Source organism: Podarcis vaucheri, assembly GCF_965113315.1.
Source record: "Podarcis vaucheri genome assembly, chromosome: 4".
NCBI lineage: Eukaryota > Metazoa > Chordata > Lepidosauria > Squamata > Lacertidae > Podarcis > Podarcis vaucheri.
In genome coordinates, this window is record NC_138762.1 from 25,736,203 (window position 1) to 25,758,016 (window position 21,814).

The 21,814-nt window shown below is 41.9% G+C and overlaps 1 protein-coding gene across 1 annotated transcript in view; it reads right to left on the reverse strand.

Moving 5' to 3' along the window:
* Window positions 1-339: 339 nt before the first annotated feature.
* XPO4 (exportin 4) overlaps window positions 340-21,814 on the reverse strand; it is a 61,727-nt gene continuing 40,252 nt past the window's right edge. The window contains exons 13-23 of the mRNA XM_082220644.1: window positions 21,382-21,559; window positions 19,308-19,467; window positions 17,514-17,683; window positions 15,924-16,098; window positions 13,794-14,087; window positions 11,975-12,155; window positions 9,956-10,074; window positions 8,751-8,881; window positions 8,171-8,288; window positions 7,248-7,340; window positions 340-3,741 (exon numbers count right to left, since the gene is read on the reverse strand). Coding sequence (XP_082076770.1) covers window positions 3,544-3,741; window positions 7,248-7,340; window positions 8,171-8,288; window positions 8,751-8,881; window positions 9,956-10,074; window positions 11,975-12,155; window positions 13,794-14,087; window positions 15,924-16,098; window positions 17,514-17,683; window positions 19,308-19,467; window positions 21,382-21,559 — 1,817 coding nt within the window. The 3' untranslated portion in view covers window positions 340-3,543. The remainder of the gene's footprint in view (window positions 3,742-7,247; window positions 7,341-8,170; window positions 8,289-8,750; window positions 8,882-9,955; window positions 10,075-11,974; window positions 12,156-13,793; window positions 14,088-15,923; window positions 16,099-17,513; window positions 17,684-19,307; window positions 19,468-21,381; window positions 21,560-21,814) is intronic.

Sequence of the window (21,814 nt, forward strand, 5' to 3'; positions counted from 1 at the left end):
TGCTTTGAACAATCTAGCAATTAGCAGGGTGGGATTTTAAAAAGCTATCCCCAAGAGTAATGAATGTTTGGGAAAGGCTGACTTTAACCTTGGGGGGAGCAGGATTGGCGTGCTTATCATGAGAACAGACATCCCATGGAAGCGTCCAAACACCGCATTCAATATTTTTATATGTTAGAATTATACAACTGTGGCTTGCATAACAGATTCTTGCATAAATCAAAATCTTAAAGCATTTTCTATAATTCCTCACTGTGTGCCAAAACAAAGTGCTCTTATGTTAATGAACCAATTTCTTTTTAAAAAGGTCGCATGGCTTAAATTAACAGCCAACTGAAATGCATTATTATTTTTTATTGACTTCCATGAGCTTTGTTTGTGCCCCCACTAATAGAAGTACATATTATCTCATTAAAGATTGCTTTCTTTTAAAGACATGGACATAGTCAAGTAATAAATGAGCTCTCCAGTGTGGGGAGGGTGCATAGGCACCAAGTCAGGTTTCCAGAGCTACTATAAATCTCTGAAATTGGTAAAATGCTAACATTCAGAAGCTGGAGATACATATTGTGACATCTGGAAACATGTCGGATGGGGAAAGACAAGATTGAATGTCATTTATACTTTTAAAAAATACAAAAAACAGAAAAGATAGTCAGCCTTCTTAGATATTACTAACAGTTACAAAAATTTCAGGTAAAAATGTACTGGACAGTGTCCCTTTAATATAACATACATTTAAAATGAGGAAGAAAGTTTAAGATTACAAATAATCCATGACAACTCTTAATTTTAGAACCAGTCTGCCAAGCATTGTTGTTCACAAGTTCCATTCATTTTGCACTGGCATCTACAGAAGCCTGTAGCACATGCCCTGGAAAAAAATGGAGGCTGCAAAGCAGCAGTGTTTGGTAGATCTTTCCCCAAGCCAGCCGGAAAGGTAGAATTCTTGGGCAAGTTTCACTATTGCCTTGCAAGTTTTTTACACTTTAAAAGGAATCTTGCAGACCCGCTTCTTTTCAAAGCTTCTAGAGATAACCCTCTTATCTCACATTTCCAGAAATTAGAGGTTCACATGGCACCAATTTTAATCACTAGTTATATAAACTAGAGCAGTTATACACAATAACTGAAAAATGCAATTGAGTTACACCCCAATTTGCTATGTAGTTGCCATCTGTGAAACCTAGGCTACACATTTGCCTATTTTGCTAACCGTTAACAGCCTTCAACACAACCGGTCATGTTTTGAAAGCTGTTGTTTTAGAACCCCCCGAATTATCAAATCATTTAAAAGGACACACTCAGAATCTGTCATAATTAGAGTGAGTATGGCTTTGGTGAAGCCACAGGAACTGAATTTTCAAACAAACAGGCACCAAAGAAATTTCCTCATTCTACAGAACAACACTAACACTGGATTAGAAAAACAGGTAAAACAATATTAACCGAGAAGGAAGAGACTTGGGCTCAGTTCAGATGTCACAGCCAAACCATGGTCCTCAAACGAGTGGTTTTTAGTTTGGATAAAAATTATGGCTAGTAGAAACCAACATTTGCACCATTCAGCCATCACTGCAAAATACGGCACAATGGAACATGGGGGGAATGCACAAGCCTGCAAGGGAAGAAGGGAATGCATGAGCCCAGGGTGTGTTCTTGAAGGCAAAGCCATGGTTTAGTAGCGGTATCTCAATTGAGCCCTAAGTATTTCAGAACTTATTCAAGGAAACAACTTGCTCCTGCCTGTCTTCATTCTATGAAAAGGTTTTGCAGAAGCAGTGACAAATCCCTCTCTTGATTTCTGGGTTCATGGCTTACCAAGAAGGAATTGAAGAAGTTATGTTTTGGACCCTTACAAAATTCCACAATGTGTGTGTGCGTGTATACACTCACGCATCAGGTAGTGTGATTAAATTTTGAGATGAACAGCTCAAGGGTGGCAAAGAATTGAAAACATGATGCTTATACAGAGGCGAGTGTTTTATACATCCCCATATAAAATGTAAAAAAATTACTACTTGGAAATATCCAATGCGGGGGGCAGGGGGGGGATCTTGCAGAGGATGAAGCACAAGGCCTTGGAGACAAATTATCCCCTTCCTTCATCAAAACAGTTCGTTTTAACCAGCAGCATATGCATTAGCATTGGTTTAGTTTGGCTTGCAACTATTCAAAAATTCCCTGCTTCCATATTCTTGAGTTCCTGCCACTTCGTTCCCATGGCAACCTCCTATTTGGTGGGTGCAGGATGAAACCATAAAGATAATCTTACATATTATTTTTTTAAAGTGCCAACACATTAAATGAGTGGGATCAGAGCAGCAGAAGACAAGCACCGCAGAATCTGACAGTGGTGGCAAGACATCAGACCACAGTTCGGTATTCTGAATCTTGAAGATCAAGCGTTCACGGCTTATGGCTAGACAAGTCTGACACTCGCGGAGTCTAGCCATCGGATCTAATGCCCCAACATAAAAAATAGTTTGTAGAAATTAATAATTTACACCATTTGAAACATTATTGCTTCAACAAATTCAGTCTAGTTCAGTCTAAAAATACACTACAGTTGTGTACAACCTGGGCATGAATCAATAGATATCGAAAGTAAAATTACACATGAACTTCTCTCTTTACACTCACACGGACATAATACTCTCAAACACAGGAGGGCTGCAAACAGGTACAATGGCAGCTTAATGCCAACATTCTAAAACAGTTCTGAAGACCCAAACTTGCCTTAGATTTCTCACCTAACTTACATCAGCTATTTTTATTATTATTATTATTATTTCTTTTAAATTAAGGCAATGAGATGGCTACAGTTCCTAAAGTTCATTTCAGGGGAAACAAAAATATACACCTTTCTTCTTTCTGAACTTTAGGGCAGCAGCATATAATGTAGAAACTTGTATTACACAAACATGCAACGCCAGGTTGATGTAAAAAAACAAAACAAAACTCCCCCAAAACAAGAATCCCCCCCCCCAAAAACCCTAAATCCACGTTAAAAAATAATCATTTGGTGTTTTCTCTTCTTCTTCTTCTTCTTGTTCTCTTAATTACACACAGTTTTCAGAGGGGGAAAAATAAAGCTTAAAATTGTTTTACAGTTCTGTATGTGTCTAAATCACACACTAAAAGGGTTTATAGTAACAGCAACAAAATTAGGAATCTGAATCGTCACTATTTGAGGCCATTTGGGACAAGGCACTGGTTATTTTGACTGTGCCCACATCTGTATACACTTGTGGAATTCTTTTCTCTCCCTCTTTCTCTCTCTCTTTTTTGAAGATTTCAGTTTTTCTGTTTATTCTGTACAACATAAAAAGGTATGACAGACTGTGGCTAACAGACATTAGCAGAAGCTGATTTTAGAGTTGACACCTCCTATTCCACTGCACTATATAAAAACTTCCGGGCTCTCTAAAATCTTGGATGGCTGCAAAAAACCCAGAAACAGGCGTTAAAATTAAGTCAGCTTTCAGCATTTTTCAGTGCATTTTGCAGAAAGGGTCAAGGTTAGGCATACAGTTCTGGTGTTTATTTTACACAGAGGAGACCACCGACATTTGACATAAAGTCTTCTAAACTTTTGAGGAAGGCCATCTTCTGCTTACGGTCCAAAGTTGGTGGAGTGCTGCTTGCGGTAAGCTTGTTGAAGGCATCTGCTAATCGCTGGTAAATTATAGGATCTTGTTGACTTGTTAATAATGTTTCAACTAATTCAGAATATTCTGCCTGTGAAGAAGAGAGTCTTCATTACACGATAGAACACTAATTGATGTCCTTTTCATTTCATTATATATTTCATTATATATCATTTCCCAGTAAGCTTTAACCTTACAACAAGACCACCACATATGATAAAAATAACCTTCTTTAAAGGATGTTGTAAAAAGGACCTTTGTAAAAAAACTCCATAATCTTTTCTTTTGAGATTTATATGGACAGAACTACCTACAATGTACAGAAATTTATTCATGTATGTTATAAGAACCACTGCCGGTGAGTCTTGGGGAGGACCGCTCCCCCCTGAAGCCCATTTTCCACCTTGGGCCGGTGGGCGGGCCCCATACTCCACCACAGCATATAAGGCTCCAAGGAGGCCCGGGACATTGCTGCTGCCGCTCTGCCGTGAGTTTGTGGGGAGGACCGCTTCCCCTTGAAGCCCATTTTCCACCTTGGGCCTGAGGGCGGGCCCCATACTCACCTCCACAGCTTGTGGGGCTCCAGGGAGGCCTCGGGTGTGTGGGGTGGGTGTTTAGTTGGGTGTGGGAATTTGTTTAATTTAATTATGTTGTGTTTGTAACTTTGTTTTTATAGTTTTATTGTTCTGTTAGTTTGTTTTTTGTATAGGCTTTAATTTGATTTTAAGGGGAGGGGTCAGGGCTGCCTGGGAGTGGGTCCCAGCAAACAAAATGGCTGGGGCAGGTTCCACAGGGGCGGATGCACTCGGACAACCGATCTCAGTGATCATGGGTAGGAGGAGGAGTTACGCTAAGACCAGACCATGTCATTACCGAGGAAGCAGGCTTAGTCGTTGTCTGAGGACTATCCCTGCCTCCAGGTCTGGTCCTGACCGGAAGGATACTGGAATCAACAAGGGAAACCCACATGACCTGAAAGTGTTGCTGTGCAATGCCAGGTCAATGATGAATAAAACCTCTGCCATCCACGACCTGATTGTGGATGGAGGATTTGACCTGGCATGTGTGACAGAGACCTGGTTGGATGAAGCAGATGGGCCTGCCCTTGCTGCTGCTTGTCCACCAGGTTTCTCTTACGCACAGAAACCCAGGCCTTGTGGGTGGGGAGGGGGGTTGCAGTGATTTTTAGGAAGTCATTAGTTTGCACCAGGCGTCCTATTGGAAAGACCCAGTTCTCTGAGTGCATGTTCTGGAAGTTGGGCAATAGGGGCAGTACAGGATTCCTATTGGTGTACCGACCTCCCCGCTGCACCAAGGATTCCCTGCCCAAGCTGCTTCAGGTCGTGGTGGATGTCCTCCTGGAGACACCTAGTTTGGTTGTCCTAGGGGATTTTAACATCCATGCCGACACGACCTTACAAGGGGCCGCTCGGGACTTCGTGGAAAGCATGGCCTCCATGGGGCTGTCCCTGAATAAGTCTGGCCCAACTCATAGCCATGGGCATGCCTTAGACCTGGTGTTCACCTCTATGGATGTTGGTGATCTGACACTAAGTAAAAGCGAAACCAAAGAAGTGCCATGGTCAGATCACTTCCTGGTCCAACTGGACTTCTCCGTGACCCTTCCCCTCTGCAGGGAGGCGGGACCGATTCAGATGGTCCGCCCCCGCCACTTAATGGATCCAAATGGTTTCCAGAGAGTGGTAGGGGATGTTTTATCCCATGTTGATGGCCTTTCGGCTGATTCCCTGGGGGCCCGCTGGAATGTGGAGTTAACCAGGGCTATTGACTGTTTGGCTCCAAAGCGCCCTCTCCGATTGCATGGAGTCCGGACAGCCCCGTGGTTTTCCACGGATCTGAGGGCAATGAAACAATCGTTGAGACGGCTAGAGCGCCGGTGGCAGAAAACCCATTCTGAATCTGACCAGACACGGGTTAGAGCTCAATGTCGAGCCTACCAAGTGGCGATAGCGACGGCGAAGACTTTCTTCACCGCCTCTACTGCATCTGCAGAAAACAGCAGCAGGAGACTCTTTCAGGTGGTTCGCAGCTTAGCGGAACCACCTGCTCCATCAGGGCCCAGTAGGGGCCACATGATCTCCTACATTGGCTCCCAGTACGTTTCCGAGCACAATTCAAAGTGTTGGTGCTGACCTTTAAAGCCCTAAACGGCCTTGGTCCAGTATATCTGAAGGAGCGTCTCCACCCCCATCGTTCTACCCGGACACTGAGGTCCAGCACCGAGGGCCTTCTGGCGGTTCCCTTACTGCGAGAAGCCAAGTTACAGGGAACCAGGCAGAGGGCCTTCTCGGTAGTGGCGCCTTCCCTGTGGAACACCCTCCCACCAGATGTCAAAGAGAACAACAACTACCAGGCCTTTAGAAGACATCTGAAGGCAGCCCTGTTTCGGGAAGCTTTTAATGTTTGATGTATTATAGTATTTTAATATTCTTTTGGAAGCTGCCCAGAGTGGCTGGGGAAGCCCAGCCAGATGGGCGGGGTATAAATAATAATAAATTATTATTATTATTAGAAATCAAGATAATAAACTTTTTATAAAATAATGGAAATGTTTTCTTAAATATTTACAGATAAATTGTAAACAGATAAGAACATTGGCAGGGTTATTGTAATAATCCACAGTTATAAGAGTATATATTTAAAGAAGATGAATAAATGAGCAAATTAAGTTAATTTGGATATGCAGAGGATACTAAAAATTAATTTAAGGAACTGCAGAAAGAGGGGGAAGGAAGTCAACTTTTGAAATGTTAAAATGATTGTAAAATTAGTGAAATGTATAAAATTAGTGAAATGTATAAACTTGAAAAGTACAAATTATGTTTGAAAAACTAGAAAAAAACCATTGTAATTGAAGAGATATCAGCACTTATATCGTGTAAATCCAAGGATTTCACATAGATCCTAGTAGTACAGTGGTCCCTCGGATTACATACGCTTCAGGTTACAGACTCCGCCAACCCAGAAATAGCACCTCGGGTTAAGAACTTTGCTTCAGGATGAGAACAGAAATCGTGCTCTGGTGGCGCGGTGGCAGCAGGAGGCCCTATTAGCTAAAGTGGTGCTTCAGGTTAAGAACAGTTTCAGGTTAAGAACGGACCGCTGGAACGAATTAAGTACTTAACCCGAGGTACCACTGTATTAATAACAGCCATTTGAGGTAGGTCAATATTTAATTATTGCAGTTCTGGGATTGTGTGTGCGTGTGTGTGCGCACGCGCCAAAGCTTAGGAAGAGGGTCATGTCTCAGTCCACCAGGTGAATTTAAGGCTGAGGGTAAGGTGTGACTGACTTCCATTCATGCAAGAGGGAGCTTCACTCTCCCAGACACCTCTTACTTCTTCACGCATGGCACAGGCCTCTTAAGATTCCTATCCATTATTAGAATTATTCTGCATGGAAATAGGTGGCTGAACATTACTGGTGAGAATAAATGCAGGATCCAAAGTTACTTGTTGTTAACTTCCTAGAGGCAGTATATTCTCGACTCTGACGTAAGCTGCTTGACATTTTGAGAACCATCACAGCTGTGATCATTGGAAGTGAAGAGAATAATAAAAACGCAGAAGCTCATACCTGATGCAAACATACTAACGTGTAAAACGCTTCACCCGCTGCAGCTGTCATTTCTGTATTGTGCTTTTGCAGTACCAGCATATCAAAAACCATCTAAATTGTAATAAAATGAAGTGACTTAATAACCTTGAAATCAGTTTTGTATACATGTTAACAGCTGAAAATCAGAACCTGTACTATAGAAGCCACGAGATGCCATAGCTATTCAAGACAGCCGCAATAAACAAACTTTAAAATTGCACACAGATCTGTGAGGTGGAGGGAGGGAGCTGTTGAAATCAGCTCCTGTGAATGATTCAATGCATATCCATTGAGCCGGAGGAACTACTCCTTTATTTATTTTTATTCTGCCCTTCAGATAACTATCCCAGAGAGTTTTACAATAAATTTGGCTCCTTGAATAGATATGACCGCTTTCTTGTTTGGTTGCAAACATTATTCTACATTAAATATCAGAAGAAGGAATATTACACAGTGTGTATCCTAGCTAGCAGGACCAGTGGTCAGGGATGATGGGAGTTGTAGTCCAATAGCAGCTGGAGACCCAACTTTTAGAAACAATGCCTTAGCAGAAGTGTTGTGCAAGGCAACTCCCAATCCAGTTTTTGCACCCTAAAATTTTTGCAGAAGCTCATTTTAAGAACTTGGCACAGCTCACTAGAGTTTATGCCCCACACCTTGTATTCTCCTTATTTGTCATTTCTTCTACTGGAGTACAACCTTTGAGACATGTGGTAGTCGGGCAATAGTTTGAGGAATGGCACTAACACACTTTCTCCTTCCACTCCTGTCTCTTTGGATTCAAGTTTCAGTTCACTTCTGATTCAGAACATGGATACTGACTTTGCTTTCTAGGGAAATAAAATGAATAGGTCCACGCCCGCAACTCACAAGACAGTTAAGATACGGAACACCCCTCTCACCTTAAGAAAGTGCCTTGTTGCTAAAAAGAGGGATGAATCGGTCTCCTGTGCTTTTGCACACTGTTCTGCCAATGGGGTCAGAGCTTCCAAGCAGAGCTGGCAAACGTCCGAACTCATTCTGATTAATCAAAGTCAAGGAATCAAAAAACATTTGCTACTGAAAACAGGAACGTGGCATCAGGAAAATATCAGCCATTAGACCTTGTAACTTGCCAACTAGATTTAAAGAACACAAGACCTTCATAGAGAAATTTGTTAAAAAATTGTCAGCATTCTCCTTATAGGCACAAGTCCAGACTTACAGTGGACCAACTGAAATCAATAGGACAAGTTATCACAACTAACTTAAGTCAACTTGATTTCCATAGGTCCAGTCTAAGAATGATTATATATTGGTTCAACCCTACAAAATGTTTCCAGAAAAGGTTTCTTAATCAATTTTTCTCATGGTTCAACTCAAATGCAATTAAAGAAAGGGAAGAGAGAGTTTAGCGCTCAAACATGTACATGTAAGGGGGTCAGTAGAGAGACACACTGGCTAAAGGCAAAGGGAAACACAGAAGTTCACCAAAAAGGATACGACGTCATCCCTAATTCTAAGGAATACATAAGGCTTTTAAACAAGTCTTCTGGAAGCTGTGGAATTTTCTCAGGGAATATTTCACAAATAAAAGTAATTAGTTTGTAGTACTGATTACACAGCGACGGAAACTATAGGAAGGAATAGAGAAATCTTCGTTAATTAGGCTTCTTAAAATACAAACCTCTATTCTAGCACCAGATTATAAACACCAGGTTAGTCAAAAACAAAATACTATAAAATACAACATAGATGTCTTCAGTTTATACATAGTCCAGATCCTGCAGGCTAGTTCCAAATTGTTAATTCAAAACACACAGGCTACGCAAAGAAAAATAATTTTAAAAGCTATGATTTAAGAATAAAAATTGCTGAATTATGGCAGGTAGAAGTCAATTTGATGTAAAAATATTCATTTGTATTTACAGTGCTACCTTGGAAGCCGAACGCCTTGGCTCCCAAACAAATCGGCTCCCAAATGATCAAAACCCGGAAATGAGTGTTCCAGTTTTCAAACGATTTTCAGAAGCCGAACATCTTGCACGGCTTCTGATTGGCTGCAGGACACTCCTGCAGCCAATCAGAAGCTGCACTTTGGTTTTCAAACGGTTCCGGGAGTCAAAAGGACTCCCGGAACGCATTTTGTTCGAGAACCAAGGTATGTCTGTATATCCAACATTCCTCCAATGAATTCAAGGTGGTGTACACAGTCCCACCCCGCATTCTAATTTAAAGGCATTTCTGAAAAATTACAACTGGCTTCACCAAGCCAGTCCACTGAAACTCTGGGTAGACAGAACTACCACTGGTGGGCTTCCCAGCAGCTTCAGTCTGTAGTAGGTCCCAAATGGGGTGTTCTGACGGGGTGGTAAGAGGCTGAGGCAGCTGAAAACTGAGCCGCCCCATTGGCATTGGTCCAAATCAAAGCCTGATTGCTGTCCCAGTTCCAGGCTGCCTAGAAAAATTTGATTGTTCTGCAAGCCTCAGGCTAACATACACATGTACATATGCTTTACAAAGCTCAGAAAAAGGAGAAAGTTTCCAGGAATGGGTTGGTATTCCCACCCAGGAACACAAGAGCAGGCAGCAGTAAAAAATGTACTGCTGTATTTAATGGCTTGGTGCATCTAGACTTGCGGGCTAAGAGTTTCAGTTGCCTTGTAAACCACCACCCTCTCTGCAATGTTGCATTCAACGGTACTTACTTTTAGCAAGTCTTGGGACATTAAAGGCAGAATTAGATTCACCCCATATAAGACAACGTCGGCCGCTGACACAGATCTACTTGTTGCTTGCCCAGGCTCATGTCCCCTAAATACTTCATCTAAAAGGAGAGGGGGATACAACAGCACATCTGAAATATGCCTCATTAAGACAAATACACATTCCCTTCCTGACAAGTCTGATATATAATGAGCACACACTCTGCTTAAAAATTATTATGCAGAAGCAACTGGAGTTCAGAACAGGCATTCTAGTAAGTCCATCTTGAACTTGACTCTGGCCACTGTAGCTAGTCTTAATTTTCTTTTCAGAGGCACTAAGAAGCAGAATGTTGCACACATACCAGTTCTGCATGTTCTGTGTCCACGACTTGGTACAGATGTATTTTTAAAGACTCACTATACGCAATGATGCAAAGAATAAATTGTGTAAAGTTACAGAGGGTGGATCAGATTCTTCTTTGGACTCCACAATGGACAAAAGGAATCTGAAACCCAACTAGGAAAGGAAGGAAGGCAACTCTAAAATAAGAGAACTGCCATCAATTCCAGCTAGGGGATATTGAGCAATCCAACTGCATCACAGACTTAAGTTTGTGAGTTTTTTAAAAAAATTGTATTTACTCTTCAATTTAAAGTTGTCTAGAAATAGATGCTTTGAATATATTTCAGAGCAAATGCCTCCTAACAATTTGGCTATAAATCTACCTTGTGGTACAACAAATCTCTTTGGTTCAAAGTACAGGAAGTACAAAATCTAGGCACTGCATAAATTAGCCACAACAGTTTCCTGTAAAGTTCAGTATCATGAAGTTAAAATCTATCTCTAGGAAAGCTCAGTGTAGCATCTCATATAACCTTTAATTATCTACTCAGAAAGACTTTCAAACCTTACACAGATATAAACCAGGATTTACATGTGCATGGTCCAAAGGGAGTCAGAGACAATCCTGATTCTGATATGTACAACTTTATGATACACATGTTTTCAGCACCCACGCTGACACATAGTGACGTGAGGTGAGAAATAGGTGAGAATATTCTGTGGAGAAAATTCTCGAAAATTAGAATATTCTCTGCTAGAAAATTATCTGGAGATTATTCTCCACAAACTGTAAATTCTAATGTAAGAACCAGTTTTACAACCCACATTAAAAAAATAACAAGTCAAGCTGTGATATTGCCAGTGTAAGTAATGAAAAATGATTTTTTTTAATCCAGTTACTGGGCATAGTGTCATTCGCCATTGGCAGTTCTGAAGATGTGAGCTACAGAAGACAAAGAATGTGAATTCACTGCATTTCCCCATTGAATAAAAGTAGCTATACAGTTTTTTTTTTGCCATCTGAACAAGTTTAACCACGAATAAACATGCATATTAACTAATCATATCATTTTCAATGCATTAAAATGAAAATTCCCTAATATTCTCGAGAGTATTCTCGAAAAGATTATTCTCGAGAATTTAACATAACTACTTACACATAACACTTCCATTTAAGAGATTCACACCCTGCCTTCCAGTTTATCAGAATTCCAAGCTGACTTCCAAAATTACACAATGTTAAAGTATGAAACTTTAAAAATACAAAAGGAGCAATGAATGTAACAAAAACAAAAAAGAGGAAACTGAGATCGGGGGGGGGATGATCTCAGTGGTCAAGTTTGTTCATATCAAAGCTGGTGGTTCATACTGAAGAAGGAATGGAGAATACACTGGCCTCCGGGAGCTGCCATTTATGTTGAGAGTTCAACAACATCTAAGGGCCACAGGTTCTCCATCTGAGCTTTAGATCAGGCATAGGCAAACTCGGCCCTCCAGATGTTTGGGGACTACAACTCCCATCATCCCTAGCTAACAGGACCAGTGGTCAGGGATGATGGGAATTGTAGTCTCAAAACATCTGGAGGGCCGAGTTTGCCTATGCCTGCTTTAGATACTCAAATGCCAAGAGGTAAAGTGCCCAATGCTTCCCACCCCCACTCTGAAGTCTCTCTTACCTGTATCACTGAAATCTATAAATTCTTTTGAAAGTAAATTGGTAAGGAGTTCCATGATGAGAAGAAGATCCTGGTATTGCTCCTCTTCTGCTGTAACATCTATCCGCTGCCTACCTGAATTATTTTTGGAATACACTTGAAGTAGGGTCAGACAAGCTTCGTATAAATTCATGGCTTTAGACTACAAAGAAAAGAAGAGGAGGCTTAGTGGGAAATGTACATTTGTTTCAGTAAGGACAGCCGTAAGCTTAAGAAATAGTTTCCATTACTACTTACGTTGTTCTAACACTCTCTAGGATACCGTGTTTTTATTATTTATTGCATTTGTCACTTTATAGAAAAAAAAAAACTAATTTCCTGCAAGTGCGCATCCAACAATACAATAAGGAAGTAAAATCCTAGCCAATCCCATTTGAGGATGAGCACCACAGGAAAGGTTTGAAATCACACCCAAATATAACCCCAAAACTTAACCACCAAAAGCCTAGATAAAAGAAAACAACTGAAGCCTGGTGCCTAAAAACTGAGTGACGGCATGAGGTGTGTTTCCCCAGGGAGAGCTTTCCACAAACAATTTCTCATTGTTCAAGAGCCATTTTCAAGTTCCTATGGGTGTAACTATCTGCCACTTATTAATAAAGTATTCAAAAATACTGTATGTGTTGTCAAGAACCAAATGCCTCCTTTTCTACTCATGTAAGGCATTATGAGAATGAGTCTAGTTTATGCCCTTTCAACCTCCTCTCTTCTTCTCAAGTGCAGCTGCAACATCAGAATCGTCCACCATTTTAGATTATCTTAAGTTTATAGTGTGTTGTGTGAATCCCTAAAGCAAAAAGCCAGCTTCATAAACTATGGCTTAAAGTGAGCTTGTATCCACCAATCATAGTAAAGGTTAACCACATTTTGTTTGAGGCTGGGCAATATGGCAAACTGCAGCAAGTCACAAATGGATGCAGAAGTATGGTATCTGCAGTGGCCACTCTTCACCCCTGGAGGCACACTCCATTGTTTCTTGAGACAGATGCCATCAGCAACACGAAGGAGAGGGAAGCATGTGAGCCTGGGAGAAAGGCTAGTCTTGTTCTTGTAATGTTAAACTATGTTAATGCTGGGTCCAAAACAGCCCATCCCGCAGGATTTTTGATTGACTGAACCAATTCCAGAGTGGTAAATACATTAAGTTTGTTGCAGCAAAAACCACAAACCTAACACCTTGAAGGCATAACAAATTAATTGTGCCGCACTCCTTCATGGGCTAGAGACCACTTCATCAGATGCATGAAACCCAGATGCATGACAGATGTTGTATGTTTATGTGTTACATGCACACGCATGTGCACACAGACTAGCAGTGTAAGAGAGAGGGCTGTTCTGTTGCTCTGTAGAGGACAAATGCTCATGAGTTCAAGCCAAAACCATTCCAAATGGGCAATGGAACAGCATAGAAAAACACCTACAAATGGGCAAATACTTCTGCTAGTAAGCCAGAAACTTCCAGTCTCTAGTCAGCCCATCTGCTAACATCCCATCTGTTTGTGAACTCCATTTCAACAACTTCATTGTCTGTGCTTCCCTATGGAAATTTTCTGCTGCTATATGTCCAGCTGTTCAGGAATAGATTTACTGGAAAAAGAATACAAGGCAGTTCTTAAGTTTGAAAGGTAGTGGGCAAGTAGGGCCTGGAATAGCCTGAAACATAAACCTCAAGTACTAAGGGGAATTAAAAGGGCTGAGCATTGATTGCCCAAGTGCTCCAGTCTTCAGAAACTTGCACTCCAAACCCACACCCAAATTGTATATTTACGCCGTTATTTACCTCTCCAAGATAGCATATTTGTTTATGTGCAACTTCAACAAAAACTTCTATAATGAGGTTAACAGTCTCTGGTGTATTCTTGTACACCTCCATGAGTCCAATGCAATTGGTGAGGAAGTCCATTAGAAAATTAAAGAGAATTGCTACATTGTCTATCTGCGTAGCCTCAGCGATGCCGCAAAGTGCCTCTAAGGTGGCAGTGATTTCCTGTTTCACCTCCTCCTCTTGACAAATCTGTTGGAAGTTTTCTTGGTTTATCACATTCAAGAACCGCTGCTGAAGCGGTTGAAGGACCTACGGAGGAAGAAGCAAAACAGAATGCGTTGCAGTTCCATGTTAAAGCAGTAACAACAACCTCAGCTGGGGGTGTGAAATTTCTGACTTTTAACACAGCGAGAGCAGCTCTTACATTAGAGAGGCAGTATGTCTCTGAATGCCAATGGGTGGGAATCGAGGGCTGTTGTGCTCAGATCCTGCTGGTGTGCTTCCTATAGGCCTCTGGTTGGCCACTGTAAGAACAGAATGCTGGACTAGATGGGGCCACTAACCTGTTCCAGCAGGGCTTTTCTTGTGTCCTTACAGAGCCATGCCATTCCATAGGAGACAATCTGAAGAATAGCCACTGAAACCCTGTTCACTCTCCAACTTATTTGGAAGCCAGCCTGGCCTTCAGGAGAATTAGGGGTCTTTTGACTATGGCTCAGGAATGCCCTTTGTCAGGCTTACAGTGATACTTTGGTTGTTGAATGCAATCCGTTCCAGGAGTGCGTTCGACTCCCGGAACAGTTCAAAAACTAAGGCACAGCTTCCAATTGGCGGAAGGAGCTTCCTGCACTCAATCGGAAACCACAGACACCGCATCGGACGTTCGACTTCCAAAAAACATTCGCAAACCAGAACACTCACTTCCGAGTTTGTAGCGTTCGGGAGCCGATTTGTTCGACAACTAAGCCATTTCATTGTACTCTTTAGAAATGTGTCACCGTTCGACAACCAAGCTACAGTGGTGCCCCGCAAGACGAATGCCCCGCAAGACGAAAAACTCGCTAGACGAAATGGTTTTTTGGTTTTTGCGTTGCTTCGCTAGACGATTTTCCCTATGGGCTTGCTTTGCAAGACGAAAACATCTTGCGAGTTTGTTCGCTTTTTTCTTAAAGCCGCTTGAAGAGGCGCAGTTGCGACGGACCGTGCTTCGCAAGACGAAAAACATCACAAGACGAAAAGACTCGCGGAACGAATTAATTTCGTCTTGCGAGGCACCACTGTATTTCCCGTTTTTGTGCCGTTCTGCGAATCTGCGAAGACCATTATACCTTTAGGAACTAGTGCTCTTGCTGTTCCTACTTATTTTTGCTGGTGGTTTTGTACTTATTACTGCTCTGCAGTAGAAAAGGCTTCCCAAGCAGCTTACGGAAGATCAATAAAAACAAGGCAGTTCCTGCCCACGAGTTTACAATCTGATTCTTTCACCTACACTATCATACAAACGTTTGTCCTTCACAATTTACTTCTGATAGTTTTTTGTCCCAGTGACATCATATAATACTAACACTTGGTTCTATGCGGCTAAGAGGCTCCAGTAATTATTTCTGCAGTACTAACGTCAACTACATGATAAAGGTAAAGGTAAAGGACCCCTGGACTGTTAAGTCCAGTCAAAGTTGACTATGGGGTTGTGGCACTCATCTCGCTTCATGCCAAGGGAGCTGGTGTTTATCCACAGACAGCTTTCCAGGTCATGTGACCAGGATGACTAAACCGCTTCTGGCGCAACAGAACACTCTGACGGAAACCAGAGCGCATGGAAACGCCGTTTACCTTCCCGCCACAGCGGTACCTATTTATCTACTTGCACTAACATGCTTTAGAACTGCTAGGCTGGCAGGAGTTGGGACAGAGCAAGGGGAACTCACCCCGTTACGGGGATTCAAACCACCAACCTTCTGATCGGCAAGCCCAAGAGGCTCAATGGTTTAGACCATAGCACCACCCACGTCCCTAACTACATGATACACTAAGACTAATGTTAAAATAAGCTGGCATTTAAAGGTTTGCTTGAATTTTGTCACATGCAAAAGGAGATGGGAAGCCTGTGGTCTTCCAGGTGGTGCTGGGATTCCCAACTCTTACCTCTGTCCAGTACTGCTGTTTGGTATCTGTGTCCATATGAGCAAAACCTCCGAGAACTAAGGCTTTCATTAATGTTCGTTGCACAGAGCTAGACAAAAAGTGAAGAGGTGGGTTCCGCCGGGCAAACTGCTTTGCTAAGTTCCACCAGTTCTCACACTGAATCACTAAATTTGCCCTAAGAGCAGAAGGAGATTTAGACAATGTAGCTCAAAAGCACACAGCAGTGACACAAATAAAGATGCAAAAGCCCTAAATGAGCAAGGTATATGGAGGACCCGTTTTCATCCATGCCGCGTTTGTAATTTTTAAGCGGGTTTCAGTGGTGGCCTACTCCAAGTGCCCCAGCCTTCCTAGATTAGGGGAGTAACCAGAGAGGTATTTTCCACCTGGATTAGGTTGTTACAGAAAGATAAAATACACACATACAATAGATTTATTTCCTTAAAAAACAACCCCTAAAATTATGGTAAGGATTAAAAAAGAACAATAATCTAAATCAACCTTCACCATACTGGTGTCATCCAGATGTTTAGGACTACAGTTCCCATTAGGCCTAGTCAGCTGATGTTCATAACATCTGGATGGCACCAGGTGAATGAAGACTGGTCGATGCACTTGGGATTCTTTAGAAAAATGACAACTATTTCCAGCAGTAGATGTGCAAAAGCGAATGCAGAGCCAGCAGTGAGATTTTTTTTTGCAGGGGCACATCTATTTCTGAGGTCATTCTTGTTCCTCTAGTGCTCCCAAATTGAGGTTTTAAAAAATGCTGATGAAACAAGCTGCGGAACTCTCTCACAAGGCCTATTTGCCTGGCATCTTCCTAACTACATCTTACAGTGTAATCCTACTTACGTCCACTATGTACAGGATTACAGCCTTAACCACAAGGTGATGTCTATCCTGTTTCTTTGGGCTTTTTAACAATATCCAGTTGCATTTTATGATGCTATTTATTATCTATTAATTTGTGAACTGCCTTCCGCAAGGCCTTAAAAACAACTAAAATAATTGTTACAAGCTGTAAAAATTGAACATCTAGGGCACAGACTTTTTCATCTAGCTGGGAAAGCTTGTTGAAACGAGAATGTCTTCAACTGTTGTCTTGCTGTTAGGACTCCTTTGGGCTTTATTTATTTATTTATGGCTATTAGCCCATAAACCTTTGGGCTGCTTTATACATACTTGCATGCTCATCACTTGGTAACAGTGCATCCTGAAAGCCATGAACCTGTGTGCTCTGAACTCACCTTGGATTTTGTTCTCAGAATGAACAGTGTAATTAAATGAGTGGCTGAATATTCCTAGCAAACACTGGTTATCCTTATTACCATCAGCTTTGATGGGACCAAGCCAGAAGAGAGGCTTTACAAATAGCAATTTGCAAGAGAGTGGGATTTTTTGGGGGTTTTGTAAACTTTCCCTCCTGATGTACATTGAACCTAACCTTTCTCAGGCACCTTGCAGCTGCTATTTATATAAACGAAAAACATCAGCTGCATTCATGCAACTAGTTAACATCAGAATCTCAACCAAGAATGCTGGGGAAAGGCCAATCTTTTTCTTTCAGCTTGTAACATTTAGGCTTACCTCTCTCTCCTTTCTACCAACGTTACGAGCAACTGCACAGTGTCATTTGCAAGGTCCTGCTCAGAACTCCACACAGCAAGGTTGCTGATTACTTTTTCTAAGAGGTAACCCACAATCCATTGAGCACCCTCTGTGTCAGCACCAAATGCTGTATTGAATGGCAGACTTATCTAGAAAAAAAGGGGGAGAAAGGTAATCCATATTGTACCTTGACGAGCAGCACAGAAAGCACTCTCCCATGAAAATATGCTGACAATTTTGAATAGGCTAAGGAAGGGTTGGGTAGCCTGGGCTCCTCCATATTTTACCCAAATATTATTCCCATAACCACTAGCCATGCTAGCTGGACCTGGTAAGAGTCCAACAACATCTCGAGGGCCAGGGATCCCTTTTCCCTGGGCGAAGGCAAATCTTTTGAGATGTGTAAGTTATACAGTACTTTGATAAGAAAGTTCTCAAGTTCATTCCCTAATGCTGCCATGTTCACATGTCACAGCAGATCGTCTTCCACTTACATTTTCCGTCTTGCCTAATAATTTATTTAACAAATTTTATATATCCCTTGACTGTAAGAAAACCTCTCGGTGGTTTTCAAAAATATAAAACAAAACACTGGATTTCTGCGTAAGTATGGGCTAACCGGGGACGCGGGTGGCGCTGTGGGTAAAAGCCTCAGCGCCTAGGGCTTGCCGATCGAAAGGTCGGCGGTTCGAATCCCCGCGGCGGGGTGCGCTCCCGCTGCTCGGTCCCAGCGCCTGCCAACCTAGCAGTTCGAAAGCACCCCCGGGTGCAAGTAGATAAATAGGTACCGCTTACCAGCGGGAAGGTAAACGGCGTTCCGTGTGCTGCGCTGGCTCGCCAGATGCAGCTTTGTCACGCTGGCCACGTGACCCGGAAGTGTCTCCGGACAGCGCTGGCCCCCGGCCTATAGATGTGAGACGGGCGCACAAACCCCAGAGTCTGTCAAGACTGGCCCGTTCGGGCAGGGGTACCTTTACCTTTACCTTTATGGGCTAACCACAATTTAAGGATGCTGTAATTATAACTGGAGGCATATGATCCCTGGCGGTGCTGCATGCATATGTTTTCAAGTTAGAAACAAAGGTTTATGGTCTGATTTGAGCCCTAATCCACACATGCAACAGAATGAGGTGGTAATGGAAACTGCAGCATTTCAGGCCAAAGGTGGGGTACGCCATTTTAGGAATTTCCCCCCATATACGAACTCCCTGTGAGTAAAATTTTAGCACATCAGACAGAAAGATTCTATAATACTCACTGCTATACAGTCGTATATTGGCTCTCAAATGCCTTGCGACTCAAATGTTTTGGCTCCCGAACGCTGTAAACCCAGAAGTGAGTGTTCCAGTTTGCGAACGTTCTTTGGAAGCCAAACATTTGGCATGACTTCTAATTGAGGAAGCTCCTGCAGCCAATCGTAAGCCACACCTTGGTGGTCGAACGTTTTTGGAAGTCAAACGGATTTCCGGAACGGATTCTGTTCAACAACCAAGGTATGACTGTTCTAGCTTTCTACTTGCAGGCAGGTTTTTGTTTTTAGATAGAATTCAATCCTTTGCCTGCTGGTGGTCCAGTCTAATTGGATCACCTCAGAGTTCTAGCACCTCATCCCCAAGTCATGCTGCTGTATTTACTCTATTTAGAAAGAAGCAGTGAGCAAGACTAGTAATGCAAGGTAGAAGCTTAGGCCTTCCCTAGCAAATTCACCACCTGATTCACCTGGTACATCTAAATGGAGGAGGGGGGAATGCTTTTAGATTAAAATAGTTTTACCTGGTCATACAGTTTTTCATCTACTAGGAGATAGGTTTTTGCCCACCGCTTAAGGAACCATACAATGTCTTTTCCCATTTGCGGGCTCAGGAGGTGCGTTAAATCTGCTCTTATTGCTCGGGATTCCACTTCTGACACTCTTAGAATAGAAGACAATAACCTGAGGAAAATTAAAGACACCATGATTCTCCCCCCGTGTTCTCCTGTTTGTTTATTTCCTCACCACACACACACACACACACACACACACACACAGGCTTGAAATCTTCAAAATAAGGGGTGGGGTAGACTGAGTGACATGATCAGTACTGGGATTTCTTAAGGGCTGGGTGTAATTGTTCCTGTTTGGAAGAGTATGTTCTCAAAGGATTCTCTTAGCTCCTTCATGCTCTAAATGACAGCTATGCTGCCTGCCTTGGAGACTAGTATGTGCTGAAGAGTCATCTACATTTGACCTGGGACTCAGGTTACTAGAGAAGAATTATTTCCCCAAGACCCTGATAGTGCTGGGAACACACTTTAAAGTTCTTGAAGCGTCTGTTGAAAGACGTGCCAATTTTAATGTCTCAAACTGGTCCAAAGCCACACAGGGCTGTAATTTTGTAATGACTTCAATGGTAAAGTATGCGAGCCAGTGAATTAGACTAATAATAATAATAGTCATTGCTCAATGGTACAGAACGTATTTCACTGCATAATGTCCCAAGTTTAGCTCCCAGCACCCAGAATACAGGTTATTGTGTAGCAAAACTGTGACAGATTCATGATCTTAGAAAGCTTCTTCTGCCAGGCAGAAGACAGGGCTGGGCTATTGGTCTAGATGAGTATAAGGCGGCTCTTTAGAACTCTACTTTTGTCCACAAGGTGTCTCTGCAGTGGCAACTGTACTATTTAAAGGGGAAACTGTGCTAATGGATATGTAATGAACAAACACCTAGGAAGTAACTGCAAACCCAAATGTGTTTACCATGTATTATGTGAAGTGGTTCTTAAGGATGCTTGTAGGACTCTGGAAAGCCATTATCAATTTATTCTCAATTTTGTCTTCCAAAATACTGGAACATGGTAAATATTATTTCTGTTGCCATTTCTATACCCATCTTCCCTTACATTTATTGACCAGTGCCGTGATTCCAAGACTTGCAGTGCTTCTAAGAAAATACTCAGCCACTGCAACATCACAATACTGCAAATCACATTCCATCTCACGGCACAATATTTCCCCCCAGCATGTATAAATACTGTCAACTTAAGGGTCACATGCGCAGCAATCAAAGCATTTTATATCGTTTCTTGAAGAACATTAGCTGTCAAAAAGACCACAAGTTTAACATTAATTTGAACTGAAACAGGGGATGCTGTAAATTCAGTAGAATACACTATCACTTCCTCAAGATGAGATTTTGGAAACTGGCACTGCTCTTGTAAAAGAGAGGAAACCCTTCAAGTATTCCCCTTAAAAGTCAATTGAACTCCACATCTAAAATCCATTTTGGAAGCACACAATTGGTTCTGTGAACTGCAGCCCTAACAGCCAATAGCTTGCAGTTGAAAAAATCTACCCCTTTCAATGACTAGAATGCATTTTGAAAACCTCATACTGACTTAAGACAGCGTACGCTTGGGCCCCTGCTAAAGATAGAATTTTTATTGTTTCTGCCTTGTTATGATCTATAAATATATACTTCAGTGGATAACCTGCAGGTGGCATTTCTACACATGCCCACAACTCACTTCACTTTCCATTATAAACTACTTACTTGTCTGTTCAAACACTTAGCCCCCTCCAGACTTGGTGCTTTTGTCTAGTCATAGCTGCTCTTGCAGTGAAAACTGATTTTAAATTGCAATGCAGCACTAACCTCTCCTCAAAGCAGAGAAACCTTTACAGATTTACTTCCTCCTCGACTATCAACTCTAGGTCACTACGGCAACTTGCCACGAAGCCTATTTAACACTTTTTCACCATGAGTGACATTCACAATGCTCACGTGGATTAAATAATCTAGAGTGTTAGCCCTATCTACCTCTGATTTGTTTTCAATATTTGGCATTAAAATACTAAATAAGTTACCTAATAACAGAATCGGTTCTGTTGTACCCTGGAATGGAAGAGGCCTTTTCTCCTGGAGATCCAAGAATTTGAAGCGTTGTATTGATGTCAACCTCAGTTGAATGCTTAATGGAATACTCCATTATTTCTGGAGGTATTAGCGGAGTCTCTCCCTGAGTATCATTAGCTAAGAGGTAGCCTTAAAATTAAAAGCAAACAAAACAAAAAAAGAAAGTAGTGACCTCAGGTTACCTGACCTAAATTAAGTACTGCTTTAAGGGCCATCAGAAGAGATGTTGAGAGCATTGGCATCAACATTTGACTATATACTATCAGATGCTTAAGCTGTAACTTGCATTTACGTTACCATATTTCAGTTTTCTGCATGTGGGGACACATTCTGAAGAGTACAATGAAATATAATCACTGGGGTGGAAAGCAGCAGGCAATAGGA